The 23,381-nt window shown below is 39.2% G+C and overlaps 1 protein-coding gene across 4 annotated transcripts in view; it reads right to left on the reverse strand.

The window, feature by feature from the left end:
- AHCYL2 (adenosylhomocysteinase like 2) overlaps window positions 1-23,381 on the reverse strand; it is a 173,311-nt gene that overhangs the window by 41,234 nt on the left and 108,696 nt on the right. For 3 of the 4 annotated variants that reach the window (XM_060156706.1, XM_060156705.1, XM_060156708.1), the window contains exons 2-4: window positions 10,966-11,077; window positions 2,914-3,057; window positions 2,389-2,489 (exon numbers count right to left, since the gene is read on the reverse strand). In XM_060156706.1, the coding sequence (XP_060012689.1) occupies window positions 2,389-2,489; window positions 2,914-3,057; window positions 10,966-11,077 (357 nt within the window). The remainder of the gene's footprint in view (window positions 1-2,388; window positions 2,490-2,913; window positions 3,058-10,965; window positions 11,078-23,381) is intronic. The other variant, XM_060156707.1, reaches the window with a different exon arrangement.

The raw sequence follows: 23,381 nt of genomic DNA on the forward strand, positions 1-23,381 counted from the left end.
TTACTGTTTAGAGAGAGTAGCTAAGGAATCTGGTTGGAAGGAACTATGGAAACACACCTAAAAAATATAAATATTTAGATCCAAGTCTATTAGAAACATGGACAGGAAACTGTTAACTATGATAGCTATTTCTGGAGCATGGGATTATAGCAGACTTTGTCTTTCTACATTATAGATTGTGGTAATGCTTGAATATTGTAAAATGAACATGAATTACTTTTGTAATCAGAAAAATAAAATAGAGATTAAAAAAAACAAAGCAAAATTCCTTTGTAATTATTTTTTTAAAGGAAACAGAAAAATGTGGGGAGGGAACAATAAAATAATATTAAAATTGGTAAACTAATTTTGATTACTCCATTCAGGAAAAAAAAGAAAGTAACCTTGAAGAGTGGTAATGTTTATGAGCCAGGGGGTAAAAAAGAAACTAGATGTAATTTAGCAACATGAGACAGTACAGAAGCACTAACTATTTTAAGCCACCACACTGAAGTCTCATGTCCCTGACTGGGGAAGTCCAAAAAAGGTTCCAAGAGTGTTTCTGCCTTGATTCATTAGTCTATAGCTCCAAAAAGTGATAGCTTTTCAATTTATTATACTAATTTTGGGGTACCAAGGTATCCTTTTCCTCAGAGAACACATAACCCAGAAAAGTCTCACAGGGAAGATGCTAACAGTAGCTGTGTCTTGAGGAATCTGCTATTCTGAATAAGGAATGTGGCCACATAGTGTTGTGCTTACAAGACAATCTTTTGGAAGAGATCTAGTCATACAAATGACCTGGATCTTATAAATCCCATAAAAGAGTCCAGACAATTTCTTAATACACTGATTTCCTGTAGTGGTCTCATTATGGTTGGCAAATAAATATGTATCACATCTTTGATGATGACAACTCTAAGTCAGTGGTTCTCAGCAGAGGAACTTTGGAAAACTGTGGGGGCATTTTGGTTGTCACGGTAATTGGTAGGGGAGTGTTACTAGCATTTAGTGGGTAGAGCCAGGGATCTTGACATTTCAAAAGTGTAGGACAGTCTCCTAGAACAAAAAAACCATGCCATATCTGGTATAATTTTCAAGTGTTCCAATGAAAAGTTCACATGAGTGAGAAATCTATTTATAATTACCTGAGTTTAGAACTTTATTCCACTTTACATATCAACAAAGGTATTGTTGTAGTTTTAATACAAAACAATAATAGTTTTTCCAAGAATGCAACAAGTGTATAAACCAAGAGAAAACTCATATTTTTGATATTGTTGTTATTCAGAAATTTACAAAAAGTTGTTTATAATTTCAGAAAATTATATAATTTGGCAATATTTCTCTGATGCTATGGAACCAGTAACACATTTTATGTATACACATTTGTAGCACTCACATTCAAATAATGCTATAAGTAAGTACAAATATCTGACTATTCAACTCTACTTGTACCCAAGCACTTACATATTGAAATACACATTATTTTATTATAAATTGCTTTCCTTTTATTCTTCATATTTCAGTAAGATTTTACATTTATTTTTTAAAAATTATATGTACCTAGCTATGCTATATCTGAATTTCATTTCAATAAAATACTGGGCCGTTGCAAAACATATTTTTTAATCAAAAGGGGTCAGTGAATCTGACAAGGGTGAAAATTACGGATCTAAACCAATCATGGAAACCCCAGTTCTTTTGCCAGGACTGGTGGGGCATGAGCATGTGATCCAGTTCTGCTCAGTGTCATGACAGAGTACCCTGGAGGACTTCTGGGAAAGGTTTCCTTGCTCTTGGGAGAGAGGAAGAAATGGTCCTTCTTCCTCTTCATGTCAGTCTGGGATGGCTTAAACAGCTGTAACCATCTTGCTATCAGCCCGAGGATGAAGTAAGCACAGAGAGGAGGCAGCTCCAAGAAAATCACAGGAAGATGAAACTGAGCCCTGAGAGCCTTCAACTGAAGTCCACCTTACCTCTGGACTTCTAGCTACGTAATGTCATGAATTCCCTTATGTACAGTCCAGGTTGAATCAGGTTTTCTCTTATTTGCAGCTGAAAGCAGCCTAACACAGAGGTGCTGTGTAGAAATGACACAGGAAGGGAAGATAAGGGGAAGCAGTGGAGAAGACTGGAGAAAGAATAAGCTTGGGAATCAGATATATTGAAGTTTAAATCTCGATTCTGTGGTTTACTAGCTGTATAACCTTGGACAAATTACTTAAACTCCCTGAGCTTCAGCTTCCTCATTTATAAAATGGAAACAGGAATATGTGCTTCTACATGGCCATTATGAGGGCTAATGAGCGCTTGTTAAGCTCTGAACTAGTGCTTGGCATGTGCCAGCCCTCAATAGCTGGTGGCTGTTATTAACTATTGTTATGTAGAGAACGGAAAAGGACTCACAGCAGTCTGAGCAGTGATATGTGTGCAACCCACAATTTTGGCTCCGGCCAAAGGTTTCTCTCCTTGAGCTCTCTTCCTCAAAGCCATCAGTGCCGGCATTTCTGAAAAGGCCCAATACACAAGCAGCAATTTTAGAGAGGAGGGATGAGAGGTAAAGAATAACAGAAAAATGTACTCTCTTAAGATAAGATCCTTCCCCAAACAGGTTCTCTGTTAGATTAAGTTTCTCAAGGGATCAAAACATTAAACTTGATTTTTCTGTTACAAGAGACTTCCAGAGGTAAATGGTCCAATGTTTAATTCCCTGTATCCCAGTCCCCCTTATCTAGTCTCTCTCCCCCTCTTCCTTGTTCCTTCTAGACCCTCTAGAGTTTACTCCCTCCCCACAGTGTTTCCTGAGCCCATATTTCTTTTGTTATAAGTATTCTTCAAAATCACACTGAAATTTCACAAACTACTAGAGCCCAGGATGTAAAAATGAATTAACATGGCAGCTTGAGAGGAAAAGGTGTTTATTTTCCTTACCTTGTTCAGCAATTTCAATTTCTCTTCGTCCAAACTCCGCCTGTTTGATGTTCTTGACACAGAAGTCACTGCTTCCCTTAGAGTTCTTTTGCTGCTTGTCCCTGGGAGATGTCTCATCATCAGAGCTATCTGTATATGAAGCAGCTGGAATGACAGAATAAAATACCTTTAGGGGAAAAAATGGATTCCTCTAAAACTCCAAACCGTGGAGTGAACTGAGGCTTTTCTAGTAATCCAGCACCTTGTAAATTTACACATTTGGTAAGTAAGCACCTAAGTGGCACCAAGGAGCTGTCTCAATCACCACCCATGGAAAGTGCTATCCGCAGGCCAGAAAGAGGAAGCTGAGAGACGTTGCCAAAGACATCCCCCCTGGGTAGCATTAACTTGGAATCTAAGGCTAACTTTATCTTCAGAACATGCAGAAGTCCTTGAAAATGAAAAAAGAGAGAGGTTATACCACTGTAGCAATAGGTTCAAGTTCTTAATGCATGATCATGGTGATTAACCTATGGGTTTCTGGGATCCTAGCTACCCTTCTCTGCTTGCTGCTCAAACACCTGATGTAATTTGTGTTTCAGTACAGTAACTGAACAGATAAGACCTAGAAAACAAGGAACCCATGGGAAAGTAATTAAGAACCACACAAAAAGTGTTTGTCTGACAAAACAGAGCTTTCTTTTTTAAGACTGGCTCTGATGAGGCTGAACTATGCCTGCAGACCCAATTAGACATTGACAATGAAGTATTCAGTGTGCTCTTCCTTCTTGCTGGCCTCAGTGGGTCCTGCATTAGGCATTTTAGATTCCCAGAGAAGCAGATAAACCCTCTTTCAGTATAATTAAATGCTCTGATGACTAATCCATTTAGCAACATACACTAGAGGGTGGAAGGTCTACGACTTTTGATTGTGGCTAATAGGCAGCTACGGCTGCTGCCATTCCCATGTTTGACTGAGGTCTTTTTAGTCTTCATATAATTCTGTAGTTGCTAATCATTTGCTGGATGATTTCTTTGATTTATGTTTAAGTTCCTGAGGATAGTTTCTTCCTAAGCAGTCCTCAAGGTTTTGGGGGGAGGAAGGTTGGGGACATAAAGCACTGTCTATAAAGCATTATATATTTCTCAATGAGATAAGAAGTACTTCCATCATTTTTAAGGGAGAAAGCTACAAAAGCTCAGAGCTCCTAGGGTCTCCTGATCTACTTATATCCAGAGAATTAAGGCATTTCTGGGATTTCTTAGCAAAGGGTCTATCTCTGGGAGGGCTGTAAAAGGCAAGTCTGACCTTGCCCAGTTAATCAAGCATGGTGCTACAGAATGTTTGGGCAGCAGGGGCCCGAGTGTCTCTCTTGGAGCTGGAAAACTGCCCTAGAGCAAAGTCCTAACACGAGGCAACAAGAAAGAACATGAGCACCCGGGGAGGTGGGGGAATTAATAAATCCCCAAAGGGACTTTTGTTCTTGAAAGGAGATAATCTGTACAAAAAGTCTATGGTTCTCCCTCCTAGGGTGAGTGAGAGCTCAAAGTACCTTTGGCAACAGAGCCCAGAAACAGTTTCCTGGGCAGTCACCTGTTTCACCAATCAATACTCAGAAATGGCTTATGAGTCGGAGGCTTAGGGGAACCATGCTTCTATCACCTGGGAGAAGAAAGCTAACAGCCATCCTAATCCTGATCCAAATGTATAGAAAAGTTGCTTTTGAAGAAAGTCTTCACATTCAGAGTATCCTGAAATTTCAAATCCTTTTCCAGAGCCATGATGATTTTTATGCTCCCTAATGGCCATTTAAATACAGTGGTTAAGTGTTCTGGAGTCAGAGAGATTTTGGTTGAAGTCTCAGTCTCTGCTTCTGGGTATAAAGTAGAGGTGATACCAGAACCTTTTTCATAGGGTTGTTAATTCATTCATGTATTCAGTCATTCACACATTCAGTTGTTCAGTCAATGAATTTTATTGTGCATCTACTATGTACCAGGCACAGTCTAAGTGCTGGGCATACAGGACGGATATCGATTGTCTTTGCCTTCATGGGATTTTCAGTCTAGTAGGTGAGTCAGACATGAAATAACTAATTACAGAATTAATTATTTAGAGTTTTTCTTTCTATATGGTTGTAATATGTGCTATGAAGCAGACTATATAATATGCAGACATGATTTGTCAGAATCAAGTTGTTGAGAAGATTAAATAAAATAATGTACATAAAGTGCTTAGTGCAATGCTGGCATAAAGTAATTAAGCACTCAGTAAATGATACCTGGTATTATTACTGTTTTTTGTACATATTTTTAATTCAATACCAAATATAACATCTTTAAGGGTTCTTACTTAGCTCTAGGATTTTGAATGGGAAAGGAATGACATACATACAATATTATTTAGCAGTTTCTTTTTTTCTCTACCTCTGTCATCTGTTAATCTACCCAAGCAGCAGGTGGTTGGCTGGCAGTGATGAAAAAGGTTGAGACTGGAGTCCTAACTCTACCCAGAATAGCTCTCCTCTCCCTATGCCTCTTCAGCTTTTAAGGACGAGTCAGGGGAAAAAAGCCAACCAAACAACAAAACCCCCTAAAATTCTCCTTAAGAGAAGTACTCAAATTTTTGGTTTTCTTCCAACTCAAAGAAAAAAATTATACTACTTCCCCTTTCTAAAGGGAAAGAACTGTATTTTCTTTTCTTAACAGTAGCCAACTGGTTATAGTTAGTTCAACCAATCTTTTTCTTTGAGCCAAAATGGATTTGTTTTCAAAGAGCCCTTTATATAGACCTGTTATCAAGTGAGATCCAAAAGTATCAGTTGTCTAGACTGTACTAATATGTGAATGCAAAATGGCTGACACACTTAGACCAAGAGAATGCTATTGTTGCAAACACAGTGGAAAGATTATTCCTGAACTAACATAACATTTTTTTTAAATCCATAACTCATTTCTGCCACTATATTTAAAGTAGCATATTCATGAAAATAGTTGAGATTGAATTAAAAATTCTTCCTAGGAAAATTTAGAGAAACCCAACATATATATATATATATATATATATATATATATATATATACACACACACACACATATGCTTGAACAGTTTCTAAAGTGTTTGTAATTGTCAGCACATTATGAAGCCCAGAGTCATAATTTAGTTAAAAATGAACAACCGATAATCAAGACAATCATCTACTGAAGTACAGGTCTGAGACCTTAGCTCTAGCTTCACCTCTAATTGGTTAAGTGACCAATTTTCAATTTATCCAACCATAAAATAGGGAGTATAATAGATCCTCTCTCTCCCCATGTTCTCCCTTTCCCCTAACTCCCACCAGAAAAATCTTATGAATAAATGAGATAATCACAAAAAAAGGGTTCAATTTCTAGGTAGAAAAGTAATACAAAGTACAAAATAACTCTTTCATGGGATGTTCTCTTGTTTCATGGTATCTCAGAATCAAAACATAATTTGGTGAATCACTAATCCACAATCTACCCCAGGGAACTGTCATACATATGTTCTATGGCTCAAGCCTGATTAAGCCTTACCTCCTAGAAGCTGTGATATTGTGGGTTATTGCTAGGAGAAGAAGCAGTCAGACTTCTGGCTGAATTAGTCCTATCAGACTATTTTAAGTCAGGCAATTCCTCTTGGACCCAATCTATTCATTTGGTAATAGAATAACAGTAATGACCTGTGTGTCAATGTGCAGCAGATTTCATTGATGACACTCTAGAAATATGTGAAAAGCTATGTTAGCAACCAAAATATAGACAAACAAAACTTTGTTATTTGGAAAAATCTGAAAATACTTCAAGCTTTAGAAGAACCAATTATGAACTAAGGAACTTTGGTCCTCTTTCCTTATCCTTAACCAATTAACTCACTGCAAAGCTTTTTCAGAAATATATCACTGAGAATGATCTGACTTTGAAGAAAAGTCTCTTCTATTCATTTGTTTTTAAGGGTTTTGTGCTTAGAGAAAGAGTTTTTAGAAGTTTGTTTTTTATAAAATAATTTCAAGGATTGACGTAGCCCCTTTCAGTCTGGGTTCCATTAGAATTAAGCCCTAATGTCTTGGAGCATCCACTGAATATATGAATTAACGTCTCTCCTCTGCATCTAGCAGGGTACTAGTTATGATCCATCCTTTGAAGAACCATCCTTTTCTGTGTTCTGTGATTCCCAGAAGGAGCCTGGTTGAAAAGGCCAGAAGAGGTTCCTAAATAAAAGCACGGCAAAACTTAGTATTAGGATCATTAGGAAGGGAGAGTACGCCACAGCCTAGGTAAGACTCTAAGTATCTTCAGTAAAACAAGCACTTTGGACAGGAAGGTATCTTTTTTTGAAATGTCATAAACCTTCTAACTCTTCACATACAGAAAGTGTATCAGAGGTATATACTCCTTTACAGGGGTGTAAAGTCGTATAAGAATGTCTCTGGACACCTTCCCCAATATGTATTTATTGAGCACCTCTTATGTGTCAAACACAGTTCTAAGTGGTGGGAATAGAGCAATACCAAAGAGATAAAAATCTCTGCTCTCATGGATCTCATATTCAAGTAAGGGAAGAAAGACAACAATAAATTATATGTTATATGATAATAAGTGCTATGGAGAAAAATAAAGGAGGAAAATTTGATAGGTGTGGGGTGTCTGTACAATTTTAAAAGAGGATAGGTCTCAGTGAGAAGGTGATCTTTGGTTAAGAACCTAAGGAGGCAAGATACCCAGTGAGGGTATCCTAGAGCATTCCAGGCAGAGGAAATAGCAAGTGCAAAGGCCTTAAGGCAGGAGAATGAGTGGCATGTTTCAAAATAACAGTTAGTAGGATAGCACGACTGGAGTGAACAAAATAGCCAGGGGAGGAGGAAAGTTTGGGAAATTAGAGATGTGATTAGAAATATAATGTGAGGGTGGATGGTATAGGGTCTTGTAGGCCATTGTGAGAACTTTAGATCCTACTCAGAGCGAGACTGGGAAGCCACTGGAGGGTTTGGGGCTAAGAAGTGATACGATCTGACTTATTTTAAAAAATGAATCTGGCTGCAGCATTGAGAATAGACTGAAGACGGGCAAGGTTGGAACTCAGCAATTCAGTTTTTAAGACATGGGAGAGCTGAGATGCCTATAAAACATCGAAGTGAAAGGACTGAGCAGGTAGTTGAATATCTGGGGCTAGGGTACAGAGGAAAGATTTGGGCTAGAGATAAAATTTGAGAATCAAACACCAATATATGGTATTTAAAACTAGGAGACTGAATGAGTTCCCTTGGGAAGAGATAAACACAGAAGGGAAGAAGTCCAAGGATCAGTCTTTGGGGCTCTAACAATATTAATTTCTATAGTCAATTAAAATATAACATATGCTGAAAATGGGTTCCAAGTTCTTACTGACATGCATTTGCATATCTTCTCATATTTAGAAAGCTGTAATTTTGTTATTCCTGGCTTTTCATTTGATGAGTATGGAGCTTTTTCTGTGTTACCTCATATAACTTTCCCATTGCCTCTGTTATGAGCATTTCAGACTGTCAGAGTTTTCCAGGATCCCACAACAAATCACACACTGATCAAAGCCTAGAAACTAGGTCTCTCCTAACTCCCAGTCCAAGAATATAGGCAGTAGGCATCTCCATTCACAGTCTGTTTTGTTTTTTGTTTTTTTTTGCGGTACGCGGGCCTCTCACTGTTGTGGCCTCTCCCGTTGCGGAGCACAGGCTCTGGACGCGCAGGCTCAGCGACCATGGCTCACGGGCCTAGCCGCTCCGGGGCACGTGGGATCTTCCCAGACCGGGGCACGAACCCGTGTCCCCTGCATCGGCAGGCGGACTCTCAACCACTGCGCCACCAGGGAAGCCCCCACAGTCTGTTTAAAAGGGTTTGACAATTCATGTGGAAACAAGAGAAGGTAACAGCGTGTGTGACACAGCTGCAAACATAATCTTAGGTTTCATTTGAAAAGCATTGAGTTTATGGAAATAACACCTACTATAGGTTATTTTGGACCACACCAAGAACATTATATTCACAGGCATAATATTTTTAAAAGGACACGATCTGGAATATATCCAGATAAGGTTAACCAGGACAGTAGGATGCCCTCCAAATCAGGCAGCCAAATATGGTGATTTTTATTTCTAAATAAAATCTTTAAATTTTAGGGATTGTATAAGAGCTTATTGGGACCTAAATTACTAAATCAAGCAAGGATCACCCTATGATCTAAAATGCTCCCAAAGAGGCCAGATGGCCATTTGTCAGGAATGCTATCAAGGCAATTCCAGCATCCAATGGGAAGCTGAATAATTGATCTTTAAGTTATTTTCTAAGTCCAGGATGTTTCGACTCCACACTCCCAAACTCAGTACCCTTAATGGATATATAAGGTTGATAATTTTTTTTACTATAGAAATGGCAATTTCACATAGTTCAACCTAAAAGGTCCAATTTATGCAGGGTGGTGACATCAGTCAATATCACTCACCAATGAGCTATACCAGGCAACTACGTGTTCAAAGGCGACAAACCCACTCTTCTGGGTAAATAGAGATTTTGTAAGTACCCTCCCTGCATAGGGGACTTCTGTGGGAAGGCAGGCATTGGTTTTCACCACAGGAACATAGTTGGAAATGTGGGTCCAGTGTGTAGGGAAGAGATTGAGCTGAAGTTAAATTTTAGTACTATTATCATTTAGTTATCAATCTTTAGATAACATGCACAAACTCAAGAGTCTAAAATGTACACACTCTTTTACAATTCACATTTGCACAACTATTATACTTTCCAGAGTTACAGTAACTGGTTCATCAATTTTCAACAGTTATTGAAAATTATTTAATTTAATTATTTATTATTCTGCTGGTTATTTTAGCAGAATAAGTACAAAATTCGGTATCTTTAGACAAAAATCCCTAGGGATTTACATTATGTGATTGTGAGGGAAATGTAAAACAAGAAATGTAAAAACTGTAAATAACAATCTACCCAATCTAAAAGTTAGTGTCTCAAACAAGCTTTCTTCAACTTTACATAACAAACACTACTTTCCTATTTGTGTGAAAAACAAAATTTCAGGTCAAGATGAAAATTTTCTAATGAATGTTCTATTTATAATGTGAAGAGGTAACTAGGATAAACACTCAGCTTCCTACCACATTCCTATATAAGAGCAAAATAAAATAGCTCCATATTAGATCAGACATATACTGGGCACTGTTGAACAAATGGTCAATAGCTAGTGGGAAGCAGCTGCATAGCACAGGGAGATCAGCTCAGTGCTTTGTGGCCACGTAGAGGGGTGGAATAGGGAGGGTGGGAGGGAGACGCAAGAGGGAGGGGATATGGGGATATTCGTATGCATATAGCTGATTCACTTTGTTATACAGCAGAAACTAACACAACATTGTAAAGCAATTATACTCCAATAAAGATGTTAAAAAAACAAAACAAAACAAACAAACAAAAAACAAATGGTCAATGCTGACAAAAGGTCTCACATGTTAATATTCATCTGGCATTAAATGATAACTCAAGCCCAGGGCCCATATATTGGAATTAATGCCACTGCCAGGAAGGAAGGAGTAACAGACAATACAATGTCACAGCTTAGAAGAGAAGGCAAAGGGCTCACTTGAACTAGCTACAATGATTTCACTGTTTCTCGGGGCAATTAAGTTTCCCAGATGGATGTATGGGGAACCCCTCTTTTATTTTCCATTCAAAGAATGGAAAAAACACAAGTCTTCACACATGCTGCTCAGTGAAGGTCATCAGTGAGCAACATACTCTCACCCTCTGAATAAGTCAGAGCTCAATTTCTTTAATCACCCTCTTCTGCCTTTATTGGAAGAGGAAGCCTCTATTAAGCTCCACTCTGAATCCCCAACAGGAATCCAAAGATTCCATCCAGAATTTTGGTCCAAATTTCCACTGAGAATCAAAGTGTTTATACCAAAACATAGGTTTGATCATGCTTAATTAGCCTGGGATAGACAGGAGGGTCCGTTGATCATACTTAAGTAGCCTCCACAAGTGGGTCCATAGCCGTTCAGTCCTCACCTGAGCTATAGCTGTCAGTAGATGACTGAGAAATGGAGCGAGACAGAGAGCGACGTCCAATTTTGGTGGGACGTTTGTTGAATTCTTGCTTCTGGTCAGCAAACTGGATCTGCTAAGAAAAAGAACTCTAGTTACACAAAGGAAAATAACCTCCATTTTGAGACAGCAATTCAAGGCTTGCATTATAGGATCTTACCTTCCCTCATAGCTGATCTGATTGCACTAACCCACATTTGGAATGTTAAGACTCTTTGGAGAGAATGATTTTTCATTCTTTACCTACTCTGTTTCTATGAAATTTAAATCCTGGAACCACTCTCTGACTATATACCTCTTGCAATCAAAGGGAGAAGGGGATGTACCGGTTAAAATAGAAAGTCAAGTCATATTCAGAAATCCTTCCTATAGTTTAACTGAAAATTAAAGCTGGAAAGAATCTTTGAGACTATCTATTCCAATCTTCATATATCTAAGATGAGAAACTGCAAGATACAGAAAGGTAAAGTGACCTGCCTTCAGGTTTTAAGATTCTCAGGAAATAGTATGGTACAATAGAAAAAAAAAAAAAAGCTTTCTATTCATACAGAGCTTTCTGGAACTGCATTTAAACCCTGGTTATGCTACTCATTAGCTATATGCTGTTCATCAAGATGTTTTTGTGACCCTCCTCTTCTGGTAAATACGACAAAGATGAAAGAACTTACTTCAAAAGTTTTAGAGGGTTATATGAAACAATGTATGCAAACCGTGAAACACAGCAGGTGATTCAATTAATACCTGGATCCCCAACTCCCACCCCCTACAAATTCACTGTTCTTGTAACTCTTGCAGGTAGTCACTCTAGCTTTTTAAAGGCTTTCTAAAATGCATTAATTAGCTTTTCAGTACTAATAAGTATAGTAAAAATTAATCTATTATTTAAAAAAAATTTTTTTTAATTTTGGCCACGCCCTGCAGCTTGCAGGATCTTAGTTGCCCAACCAGAGAATGAACCCGGGCCACAGGAGTGAAAGCACAGCGTCTTAACCACTGGACCACCAGGGAATTCCCTAATTTATAATTTTTAATGTTTGGTATCACAAAATACTAAAAGCCACAAGGTTGATAATTTGTTAACTATAACAGATGTAAGAGTGGATAACTGGACTGAATATGTATAAACCTCAATATTCTTGGAGGTTGCATTTTGGACAATATCTGATCATGATCTTTTTGCAATTTTATCTCTTTTTCCTACTGTTCAAAGTTCAGCTGATACTTTATAACACTTCACATCAAAGCTCATATCATTATTCAACAAATATCTTTCTTTATTTTTCCCTAATTGAATGTTTGCATAATTGCTTAGATGTGGATCCATTTGGCATGGAGGCAGGAAAAATCAAAGATCTGACAACTGATTCTGCCTTTCATGATAAAAAGATGGTTCCTTGACGGGCAGAACACAGATACGGCATACCAGAATGAAAGCAGCAACTGTCGGCCACATTTCCTGCAGTTAGAGGTAACTACTGAGTCATTTGAGTATTCAGACAAGGGGACCAATGCCAAATCAAATTAGCTTAGCATGCCTTTTAGGGGAATTTGTAGCATTTTCATAGCTATAACAACAAATATAGCCTGTGTAGTACTTTAGAGTTTGCAAATTGTTTGCAGCAATAAGAAAATTCTTGGATTAGAAGCATTTCCCAAAATGAAAAATGGCAAAATTAATTATTTTACTGAAGTAGCAATTTATTCCAAAAAGATAAAGTGCCCTTTTATGCACTTCCATGGGATGAACTTCCATGTACTTCTCTTATCACAGTGAATACAACTATCTACCTGTATCCTGTACAAACTAGGCTCCATGAAGGCAGGAGCCATGTATCTTATTCACCTTTATATCCTCAGGCGAAAACGCCTGACACATAATAGGCAGCCATGTGCCGAAACGATGAATCTTACTCTATCTTCAGAGTCTGTACTTGATTGAATATTAAGTAAATATGGTAACCATAAGCCAAGTCTACAGTTAAAAGAATTTTTAAGGGCAAAAAAAAAAAAAAAAGTGGGGAAGGGGAAGAAGGTGGGTGAGAAGATGGGGAGGGGAGTAGCAGTCAAGCTCAAAACCCTGGCTTCCATTTCACCAAGCTTGTTCAAGACAATAATATGTCTTCATTCTTTTTTAGAGGCCCATCTAGGAAAAGGAGTAGTCATTGACTTTCCAAAGCCCACAATGAGTCACTAATGTCAGTAGTGCCTACTTTTAAAAAAGAGTAACAGACAAACCCTGCCTTAGATTATGTACCACCCCCTCGCACTCACACACCACTAGAGGGGACCAGTCACTCTACCTCTCTAGATTTGTAGGATGGGGTGGGTGGGCACACACCCGTTTACCCCAACAATACCAAACCATGTAGCCATCTAGCTGCGCCATCATTTCAAACCAGTTACTGAGCTCTCTTCTCTATAAAGTCCCCTCCATTTACAGTACTTCCTCCTACCCAAGTCAAGTTCAGGATATCTTTTTTTTTTTCTGGCTGTGCTGTGCAGTTTGTGGGATCTCAGTTCCCAGACCAGGGATCAAACCCATACCCCCTGCAGTGGAAGCGCAGAGCCCTAACCACTGTCCCGTCAGGGAATTCCCGAGTTTAGGCTATCTTTTGGCACTAAAGACTAGGCTATGTAGGCTTTCTGCACTCAGAGACATAGGGTTCTAAATCTTGTTTACTTGTCAGACACTGAACTCAAGTTTCTTTAAGACAGAAGAATATTAAAAAGAGACTAATCACTTATATAGAGTAAGTTATACAATTGCCCCAAGAAATAAATATTTATCTTTTACTGACAACCCATCCCTGGTGCCCACCTCCCCTTAATAGTTACGTGCCATTACATTTTTCACTCCTACTTGTAAAACAGTAATCTTCCCACCCCGGTTGGGATACTCTGGTAGATTCTACCTCTAACTTTCCTACCTTATCTGAAATCGGAGGGTCCTTTAAGGGAACCCTCCTTATCCATTTGAGAGAAAATTGCCTAATTCCAACAGGCATCAAGGCGAAGAAGGGAAAGAGACTTAGGAGAGGAGCAGCTCACGTTACGCCAGAAGAAGGGACGAAAGCAGGAAAGGAGGGTAAAAGCAGCTGGCCTTTTACAACAGTGGCTATAGCGGCAGCAAGACTGGTAAATAAGAGCTTAGCCTCACCTGGGCTTTAATCCCAGAGTTGCCATTGACAATGTATTTCTTCTTGTTGCTCAGCATAGTGACATCACCAGCCCTACTGCCACCTCTCCAGTCCAGGGGCCCTTGTGTCTAGGCCTTTAAACTTTCCTCATCAGCAATTCTGTTGGCTCTGGTTCCAGCTAGCTTTTCTTTTCGTTGTTTTGGTGGTGGTGCCTTCCCTGGAAACCCTGAAGCACTCCAACGACCCCTCCAGCAGCAGAGCCCAATTTAATAAGGCATTTCTGTTAGTGGCTCATCAGCCATTCCTAATTCTGGTGGCTGTTTTGCTTTTATTATTATTATTTTTTCCCTAAACACCTAATTACACGGATCCTCTGACCTCTAAACCTTAACAAGTCCCTTGACAAGGCCCAACTTGCATGTGCATAACAATAGCTTATTTATATAACCGGTGCACTTTTTTACCTGCTATAATTAACTTGCTAATTAGCTTCCTTTTTAACCATACCTCCTCCTTTTCCATGTCAGATGACTTTAGTTAACCTAGTCTCATTAGAAAAAAATTAACTACAGAGCCAGTAAAACAATGAGGGAATTTATAAAGATGGTAAGAAAAAAAAAAAGGAGCCAAGTGCTCAGGCAGCCCCTAACCTACACTCTGTGTCCTTGGGTTAGTCAAACTGGGAACACAGATTTCAGCTCTGTCACCAAGAAAATCAACTTTCTCTGACCACTGCTTTACTCTTAATTGTTCATCTTTTTATGCAGGTTTTGACATTCGGTTTCTAGTTCCATCTCAAGATTGTTGCTGATTAGGTGTCGAGTGATCTGCTTGCTTTTTTCAAAAACTGTGTTTTGTGGAAGGTGTGACTGGCATAGGGAGTCTTCTATTTCCTCAGGGCCCCCAGAATCATAATGACCTTGTTGCATATCAAGTAGAGTCAAATGAAAGGGCAAAGAATCACATTATTTATTTGTTGGTTTCTGAAAGGGACCCAGTGAATAGGAAAGCTACATTCAACTATATGTTACAGAGACTGGGGTGGGAATGTGATGTGAATTCTTCCTTTAGAATGAGTGCTTGTCCATAACATAATGGCACATGTGATGACCAGTAATGTCTTAGCATCACTGAAATGAGGGATCACATGTCTGCTACTCCATGAGAAAGTGAGCTCCTCCAGGTCAAGCATCACGTTTACTCATCCTTTTATTCTTCCTGCCAAGTACAACATTTGGCACAGGGAGAAAGGTACTAAATATATATATGAATAAATGAAAGATTTGTTTTTATGTGTACAGCTTTTCTCCCTTAATGGAGGCATAGACTCTGATTGATTCTTTGATTTATGTATCAGAAACTTACTGGGTTCCTACAGTGTCAGGAGTTAAAAATGTAAAAAAAACCATATAGTTCCTGCTCTCAAATAGTTCATGGAATAGTCAGTCACAGGTACAGAAAGATATACAAGCCTGTACTTATAATAGAAGTGTGTTCAAGATTCAGTGGCAGCATATAACATGGTGGCATAAAGTCAGCAGGGTATGTTAGGCAAGTTTTCCTAGAAGAGGAATTTAATCTGATACTCGACTCAGGAGAATGAATTTTCAAGATGAGTGAAGTAGGGTGGCCCTTCTGGTACATAGAGCAATATTCACAGAGCAAAAGGAACACGGAACTGCCAGGAGCCCAGTATGACAAAGAACTAAGTACATGTATACAGGAAGTTAGAAGTAGCAGGGCATGAAGCTGAAGAAAAAACAGGAGCTAGTTTGTAGAGACTTTTATGCCACGATAAATCTGATAACTTTACAATTCATAAAAATATTCCACAGAAGATATAAAACAAAATCTTGCACAGAGGTGACTGCCTATTAATCATGGAAAGGTGCTACGGGCTAATGCATGATAAGAGTGACCAGTGTAGAGAAAGGAGCTGGAGAGACATATTCTCCTGGGAAGGCTGATGGAACAGATGAGAAGGGTAGGAGAACAAACTACTGGCTGTATATCTAATAGACAATTATGTGTCGTGCATTTCCCCAGAGACCATTTCAATTTATTTGTTTATCCGCTTGTTATTTTCAGTAATTTACTATCATTGCTCATCTCCAGGATGTGGGAGTTTGACCCTAGAGAGAACAGGTAATTTATTTTTGAATTTGAATAGAAGATGAAAGGGGGTTAGTGATGTTAACATTTGCATGCCGACAGATGTGTCAGCAAATGGCAAAGAGGTTCATTATTGGAATGTGACCCTTGAAAGTGTCATATTGACAATGCCACAGAAAATCACTGCTGCATGGACCAGGAATCAGGCAATCAAATTAGGTTAGTTAGGGGCTTCTCTGGTGGCGCAGTGGTTGAGAGTCCGCCTGCCGATGCAGGGGACACGGGTTCGTGCCCTGGTCCAGGAAGATCCCACATACCGCGGAGCGGTTAGGCCCGTGAGCCATGGCCGCTGAGCCTGCGCGTCCGGAGCCTGTGCTCCGCAACGGGAGAGGCCAAAACAGTGAGAGGCCCGCGTACAGCAAAAAAAAAAAAAATTAGGTTAGTTAGATCCCAGCAGAAGTCAAAGATCCTTTCACATCTATTTTAATTCGTTCTCTCTACCTTATTTCCTCTGGTCTTCATAATAGATTGTTACATATTGATCTCCCCATTAGAAAACAAGCCCTCTGAACCAGCCCTCAGTTGTGAATCATTTCTGTATTTCCCCCCAATGTCATCCATATAGATGGTGTTAAGATAATAGCTTTGGAAATTATTTGGATTTGTTCATGTTCTTTGTAGCTATACCATTTTAAATTCCCTAACTATAAAATCCCAGATATGATTTTTTTTTTAAAAAAATGAGTACTTGTTGAGCACAAGAAAGAACATAAAATGGTAGATTCTTTATTTTAGGATAATCTTCATTTTGAGAGAAAAGGTCCCTGGAAGAACAGAATAAGGGGAGGAGAACTAATATTTATTAAGAGCCTACTACGCACTGTGTATATGTTACTTCTGTTAATCAGTATAAGAATCTTAAAAATTTGGCATAATTATCCCCATTTGACAAATTAGGAAAGTACAAATGACTGTATTGAGAGAACAAATGATTTGCCTGAGGTCTCACAGCAAGTAAGTGGGACTAGAATGTGAGCCTGTGTTTACGCCAGAGTCGAAGCTCTTTCCACTACACCAAACCTTATGATATTGATCAGAAGACCAAAAACTCCCCTGGGTGTACCAGCCCCACCTGATTCCTCTTTTTTTATTAGTCATCAATTTTATACACATCAGTGTATACATGTCATTCCTCTTAATTTATCCTAAATTTATTTAATTTAAAATTGCTCCTTAAATTTACTTTCTTATTGGATTGGGTTTCAGAAAGGACATCATCGCAGATAATTTTGGGGCTCTGATCAAACCACAAGTCTGTAATGGCTAAATCATATACGAATTTGAAATCTAACAGCACTTTAATTGGCAACTTTGCTCAATGCCACTACCAAAAGTTGAAACGGAAATTAATTGAACTCAAATATCGATGTTCACCATCATCCATGACAATCTTGATCTCTTATTCACAATTGCATGAAATGAGACAGACCAATATCTTTTTGCTTGCTTTATGAGTCTAAACTTCTGCTCTTCCTAACCAAGGTTATTCACCCTAGAACACTCTCTCAGCTGGTTCCTCATTTTCTTCACTCAGGTGAAAAGGAACTCCTTGGTCTAATGGCTTAAGTCACTAGGCCTGAGCAGAGGGAGCTGCAGCTCTATACCAAATACAGCCAGAAGGCAATTTAGGATACTATGACTGACAGGAAAAGCCTTACCACTTAACAAGTTTATCTATCAAAGTAGTTCTCAAAGTTTAGGTTCATCAAAATCACCCAGTGAGCTTATAAAAATGCATTGCAAGGCCCCACCCCAGGGTTTCTGATTTAGTAAATCTGGGTGGGGACCAAAATTTTGCATTTCTAACAAGTTTCCAGGTGCTGCTGCTGCTGCTGCTGCTGCTGCTGGTCTGGGGACCACAGTTTGAGAACCACTGCTCTAACACTCTCTGCAAGCATGAATCAATTCGCCCTAACTCTCTTAACTCTCTCCTTAACCAACCATTTTATCCTATCTATGGCTATGACCATGGAGACATATTCATAGGCAGAAAAGACAAGGTTATTTCAAAGGTCAGAGAATGGAATGAGGTGATCCTTTCTTTATACACAACACAGGATATAAAGAGAACTGGGTCTAATTCTGATTTCTACAATTTAAGGCTAAGAATAGACGGTTAACACATTAAGAAAAATAGGACTCATGGGGAGGATAGAAGATCTATTTACCCTACAGAAGAGCACGCCAAGAAAAAACAAATTAATTCCTTTTCAAGTACAGAAAGTAGTACTACAAAGGATGGTGATCAGAGGTTCTTTTTTGTATCTCCATTTCTTAACATTTCTAGTACTTAACATCTGTAATCCTCATTTGTAAAATAGGAACAATAATACCTACTTTGTCTATCTCAAATGTGTGCTGAGAAAATACAATAATGTATGTGAGAAGGTTTTAGAGGCAACATAATGATACACAAATATAAAATATTAACATTTCTATTTTTTTAGGTCAAAAGTTCTTCACCTAGGGTCCATGGATGTCTAGATGCTCTGAAACAGAATGCAAAATGTTGTGTATGTGTATATTTTCCTAGGGAGAGGGTCCATAGTTTTCATCAGTTTCTCAAATGGGTCTTTGCTTTAAGTGTCAATCCTGACCCAGAGTTATAGTGAAGCTACCTCTACGGCCATTTACCAGATACCTTAAATGTTTTTGTCTCACTTCCAACTAGATATGGTTCAAGCATTCTTAGAGACATCTCTCCCTTCCAAGCCAAATCAGCTGCTGGAAGAAATTCTTCACCTATAAAAGGGATTACTTCTAGCCGAAAGAAAATCGGGTAACCAGCTGGCTGGGTACTCAAGAAAGTGAATTAGATTTCCTATGGAAAAGTACCCAGTACTACAAAGAGCTTGAGTGGGAGGAGGAAATATTAAGATGTAGAAACTTAAGAAAAGGTTACTGCTGATCTCCATGCACATAAGAGGAGGTATTTTCACCTACCACTAGGGACTAAAGATTTCTCAGGGGAAGTGAGAATATATTAATAAAGACAGTTTTTAAAAGGATGAGTTCCCCAACCTTTTAGCAGTAAAACTGCCTGAACAAAGCTAAGAAAATCTTTCACATGAAAATAGCTGGGGAGCAGAGGCTCTAGCAGAAGTTTTCCAGTGAATGATGGAATGTTAACTTGAAGCTCTACCTTGTCAATTCTCAAGACGGGTTCTTCAAACTTCGTCCTGGCTTATTTCCCTGCTGGGAGTCAGTGATGTGAGTACGGTCAACTGCTGTCTGTGGTCTTGAGTCCTATTCTCTGAGGGGTATGCCAGTCCCTTTTTGCTACTGACCATTAACAAGAAGGGAGGTATTATAATGCACCTTCTCTGCTAAATTTTCCCCCTGAAAGAAGGTTTGAGAGCCTTGTCATACTTCCTTTGGGGGCAAGGATAGTCTCAGTGGAAAATTCATTACATTAATATGTAAACTGGAACATGAGTTATTTGTTAAAGCTGTCTTAAATGGACATTTTGACCCACTATTGGGAACTGGCTCCAGGGTTTCCTCTTGGGGATTAAAAGGCACTCTAACACTACAGGTAAAGTCTGGAAATCTATAGGCAACACACTAGAGGGTGCTCAGTGGCTCACTGCGGTGGCTAAGTGGATACTGGTGGCAGCCTAAGGAAGCACTTTCAGACCAGGTCAGAACTTAACAACTATGTGGTATCTGAAAGAAAGCCTCAAGAGGTTAATCTTTGGCAAGGGAAAGATAACAGATGAAAAAACTGAGTTATTGAGGCCAGCCCCTCCCTACTTTTTCTCATTGTTCTTAAAAAAATCTACTGATCAAAGGTATTTTGCTGGTTTTTGAGAGAGAAGGGCCAGGAGATCGCTAAGTAAAAGAGGTGCCATACTGAAGACAGAGCAGAGCTGTGCTTTATTAAAGAACGTTTCTTAAAAGCTGGGAAGTCTTAGGTGGTATCGCTTGAGCAATAGTCACACTAACTCCTTTAGGACAGTTATCTTGTTCACTTAAATAAAAAGAAGGTGAGTAGGTAAAAGTCCAGTAGGAGCTCCTCTTGAGAGGATGTGCTCAGCAGATAAGACAGCGTCGAGATGTATTACTTATGAGAATAAGAGTTACTATCACACTTCTGTTGACTGAATCGACACACCAGTGTTCTGCGGAATTCTTCTGTAATATTCCTTTATAGAAGTACCAAAGGTTAATACCTTAATGTGAGCCCTCACCTAAGAAAACCAGAATTCCTGCTTCCCCTTCTTGTTATTAGTGAGTGTTGGAGATTCAAAAACAAACTTAGAAATCCAACTAGAATTATTATCTGAATTTTTTCCATTAGTTCTAAAACACTGCATTATTTGAAATAAGCTTGTGGATGGGTAGGATTTCTTTTGATCAAATGTCTTAAAACTGAGCACAAGGTTCTGGAACAACATTAAGAACAACAAGAGGAATAACTGCAACAAAAATAATATTTGTTATGGGAGTTGAAACATGGGCTAGTCAGTTGGGCCTTTGTTAAGTCTACTATATATCAGTCTCATTACTGATGGTTATTTCTCTAAGCCCATAATTCCATAAACACTGAAAAGAACTTGGAATATGTTGTATACAGTCTAACCAGTTTTCAATGGGGAAAAATATATACATTTAATATATATATATTATATGTGTGTGTGTGTGTGTGTGTGTGTGTGTGTGTGTGTATAAAAACATAAGCAGTATATAGACTATAAGAAATCAGGCTAAACCTGGAAGAAAGCAGACAGGAACATAAGGATGGTTGCTGTTTTTAAATCAAAAGTTAAAATTGGATCTAAAACATTAGGTTTTATGTGCTAGTTCTTATCAACAAATTAAGTCCTTATTATAATTATATTAAAAATATCAGGCAGAAAAGATATTTTGAAAAATAGTACCAAGGGAGCTATATAGGGACTTCCCTGGTGGTCCAGTGGTTAAGACTCCACTGGGCATGGGTTCGATCCCTAGTTGGGGAACTAAGATCCCACGTGCCATGCGGCATGGCCAAAACTTTTTTTTAATTAATTAATTAATTTAAAAAGAGAGCTATATATTTCCTGCCTTTTAGAAACACACATATAAAGAATATTTGGGGAACTGTTTTGGCTGGTGGGAGAAAAATGGGCAGATAGGGGATAAATGTCTTAAGTCTTCTCAGGCTTGAGAGAGAGCACCATTTCTACAAGTTGTTTTTTTTTCCCCTCACTATTCTTTTTCTTTACCCTCATGAGAAGTAAACTAAGCATTAGTTTGCAAATAGAATGCAAAGCAATCACAGTCTAACACAATCCACGCAGTGCACCAGCAGCAGTGGGGAAGCTCACCCCAGCCCAGACAACCAGGCAATAAGCTGACTCTGGCCAGGCAGCTCTCAGACCTTCCCAGCTCACTCATAATTTTAAAAAATATTTTTTTTTAAGAAAAAAGAAAGGAAAGCTGCAAGGGTGACCCAGGACATAGGAATTAATCAGAAATTAGAGTAATAACTGTTTTCCCCACCACAGGTCTTGGTAGGGACTTTTCACAGCGATCCCTATCACTTGTCAGAAATGGCTGCCTCATTATCAAGAAACAGAAGGAAAAGCAAAGTGACCAAAGAACTCACCATCCACTCAGGCACGTGAAAAGCTGAGGTGCCCTCATTACCGTCCCCATTCTCCATAGTGCAGGCTTGAGTAATCTATGTCCTGAAGCAAAAGGGAAAGTGGTTTGGAAATGCCAGGGTTTTCTGAGTGCCCAAAAGCAGAGCCAAACCTAGTGATTCAGAAGTTCACAATATCTAGCAGAAGCTGCATCCCCTTTCACAGAGGCTTCCTATTAAAATCAAGATCATTAGTCAACTGTCTGATAAATCCCCTACTGGCCAGCTGCAGATCTTCTGATTCAAAATCAGAGCCGATGCAAGGCTCTACACCCAGGCACTACACCCAGGCACCCAGGCACCCAGGCACCCAAGGTTCCTACAGGACACTCACTGTTTAATGCTACCCAGACTGTATCCCCACCTCCCCCGTGGGGACTTTCTGCAGCAACAGTCAGGTTTCCTCTTTTTCCAACCCCCCCCCATAAGGCACTTGTTAACTTTCTCCCGCCCCTGAGCACGCATCACTGGAGTTACTGATACCAAGATCAATAAGGATTGAGGTCAAGGAGGCACACCCATTTCTTGAGAGTTGCTTGATTTGGATCTGCACAGTAAACAGGCGTTTCCCTGCGATCAAGAGTTCCTTATGGCTTTCAAGTTTAAACAGTTATGCGGAAGCTCCCCATCTGCTCACACCAGGGATCTGGCACCAAACTCAGGCATATCTCAAGTTAAATTCTTATTGCACAGGAGATTTGGATGGAGCCGGGGAAGATCTCTTGCAAAATCAGAACTTAGAAGCTCTGAATAAAGTTCTAGGACCACAACTCCCTCTGCTGGCTCCCTGTGCTATGTACATGAAAGTCTAAGGGTCTTCAGCTACCAAAAGATAGGCACCCACTGTAAATTACCTGCTTCCCTGAGGCTAGTCAGGAGCTACCACAACGTAGGTAGGTTTGGGGGAGCCAGAGTTTCCAATCAAGACTAGTGCTGTCTATTTTATACATAGTAGTTTGTGGCTCCTAATCCCCTACCCCACTTTCCCTTTCCCCACTGGTAACCACTAGTTTGTTCTCTATGTCTGTGAGTCTACAAGGATATACTGTACAGCACAGGGAATATAGCCAATATTTTAAAATAACTTTCAATTGAGTATAATCTATAAAAATATTGAATCACTATGTTGTACACCTGAGACTAATATAATATTGCAAATCAACTATCTTCAATTATTTTTTTTTCGTCGTGCTGCATGGCTCGTGGGGTCTTAGTTCCCCAGCCAGAGCCCCCAGCTGTGAGAACCAGAGTCCTAACCACTGGACACAAGAGAATTCCCTATACTTCAATTTTTTAAAAAAAGACTAATGCTGCCTCGAAGTCCCTATCCAATGCTGTTTTTTACTCACAGGTCCGGTTTCAGAAAGAAACAGGATGCCAACACAGTAGTCTTATACACTATCACCTTAAGGGACCTCAGAAGTTGCTTCCTCCTTATGTCCCCA

Source organism: Lagenorhynchus albirostris, chromosome 8 (genome assembly GCF_949774975.1).
Source record: "Lagenorhynchus albirostris chromosome 8, mLagAlb1.1, whole genome shotgun sequence".
Taxonomy (NCBI): Eukaryota; Metazoa; Chordata; class Mammalia; order Artiodactyla; family Delphinidae; genus Lagenorhynchus; species Lagenorhynchus albirostris.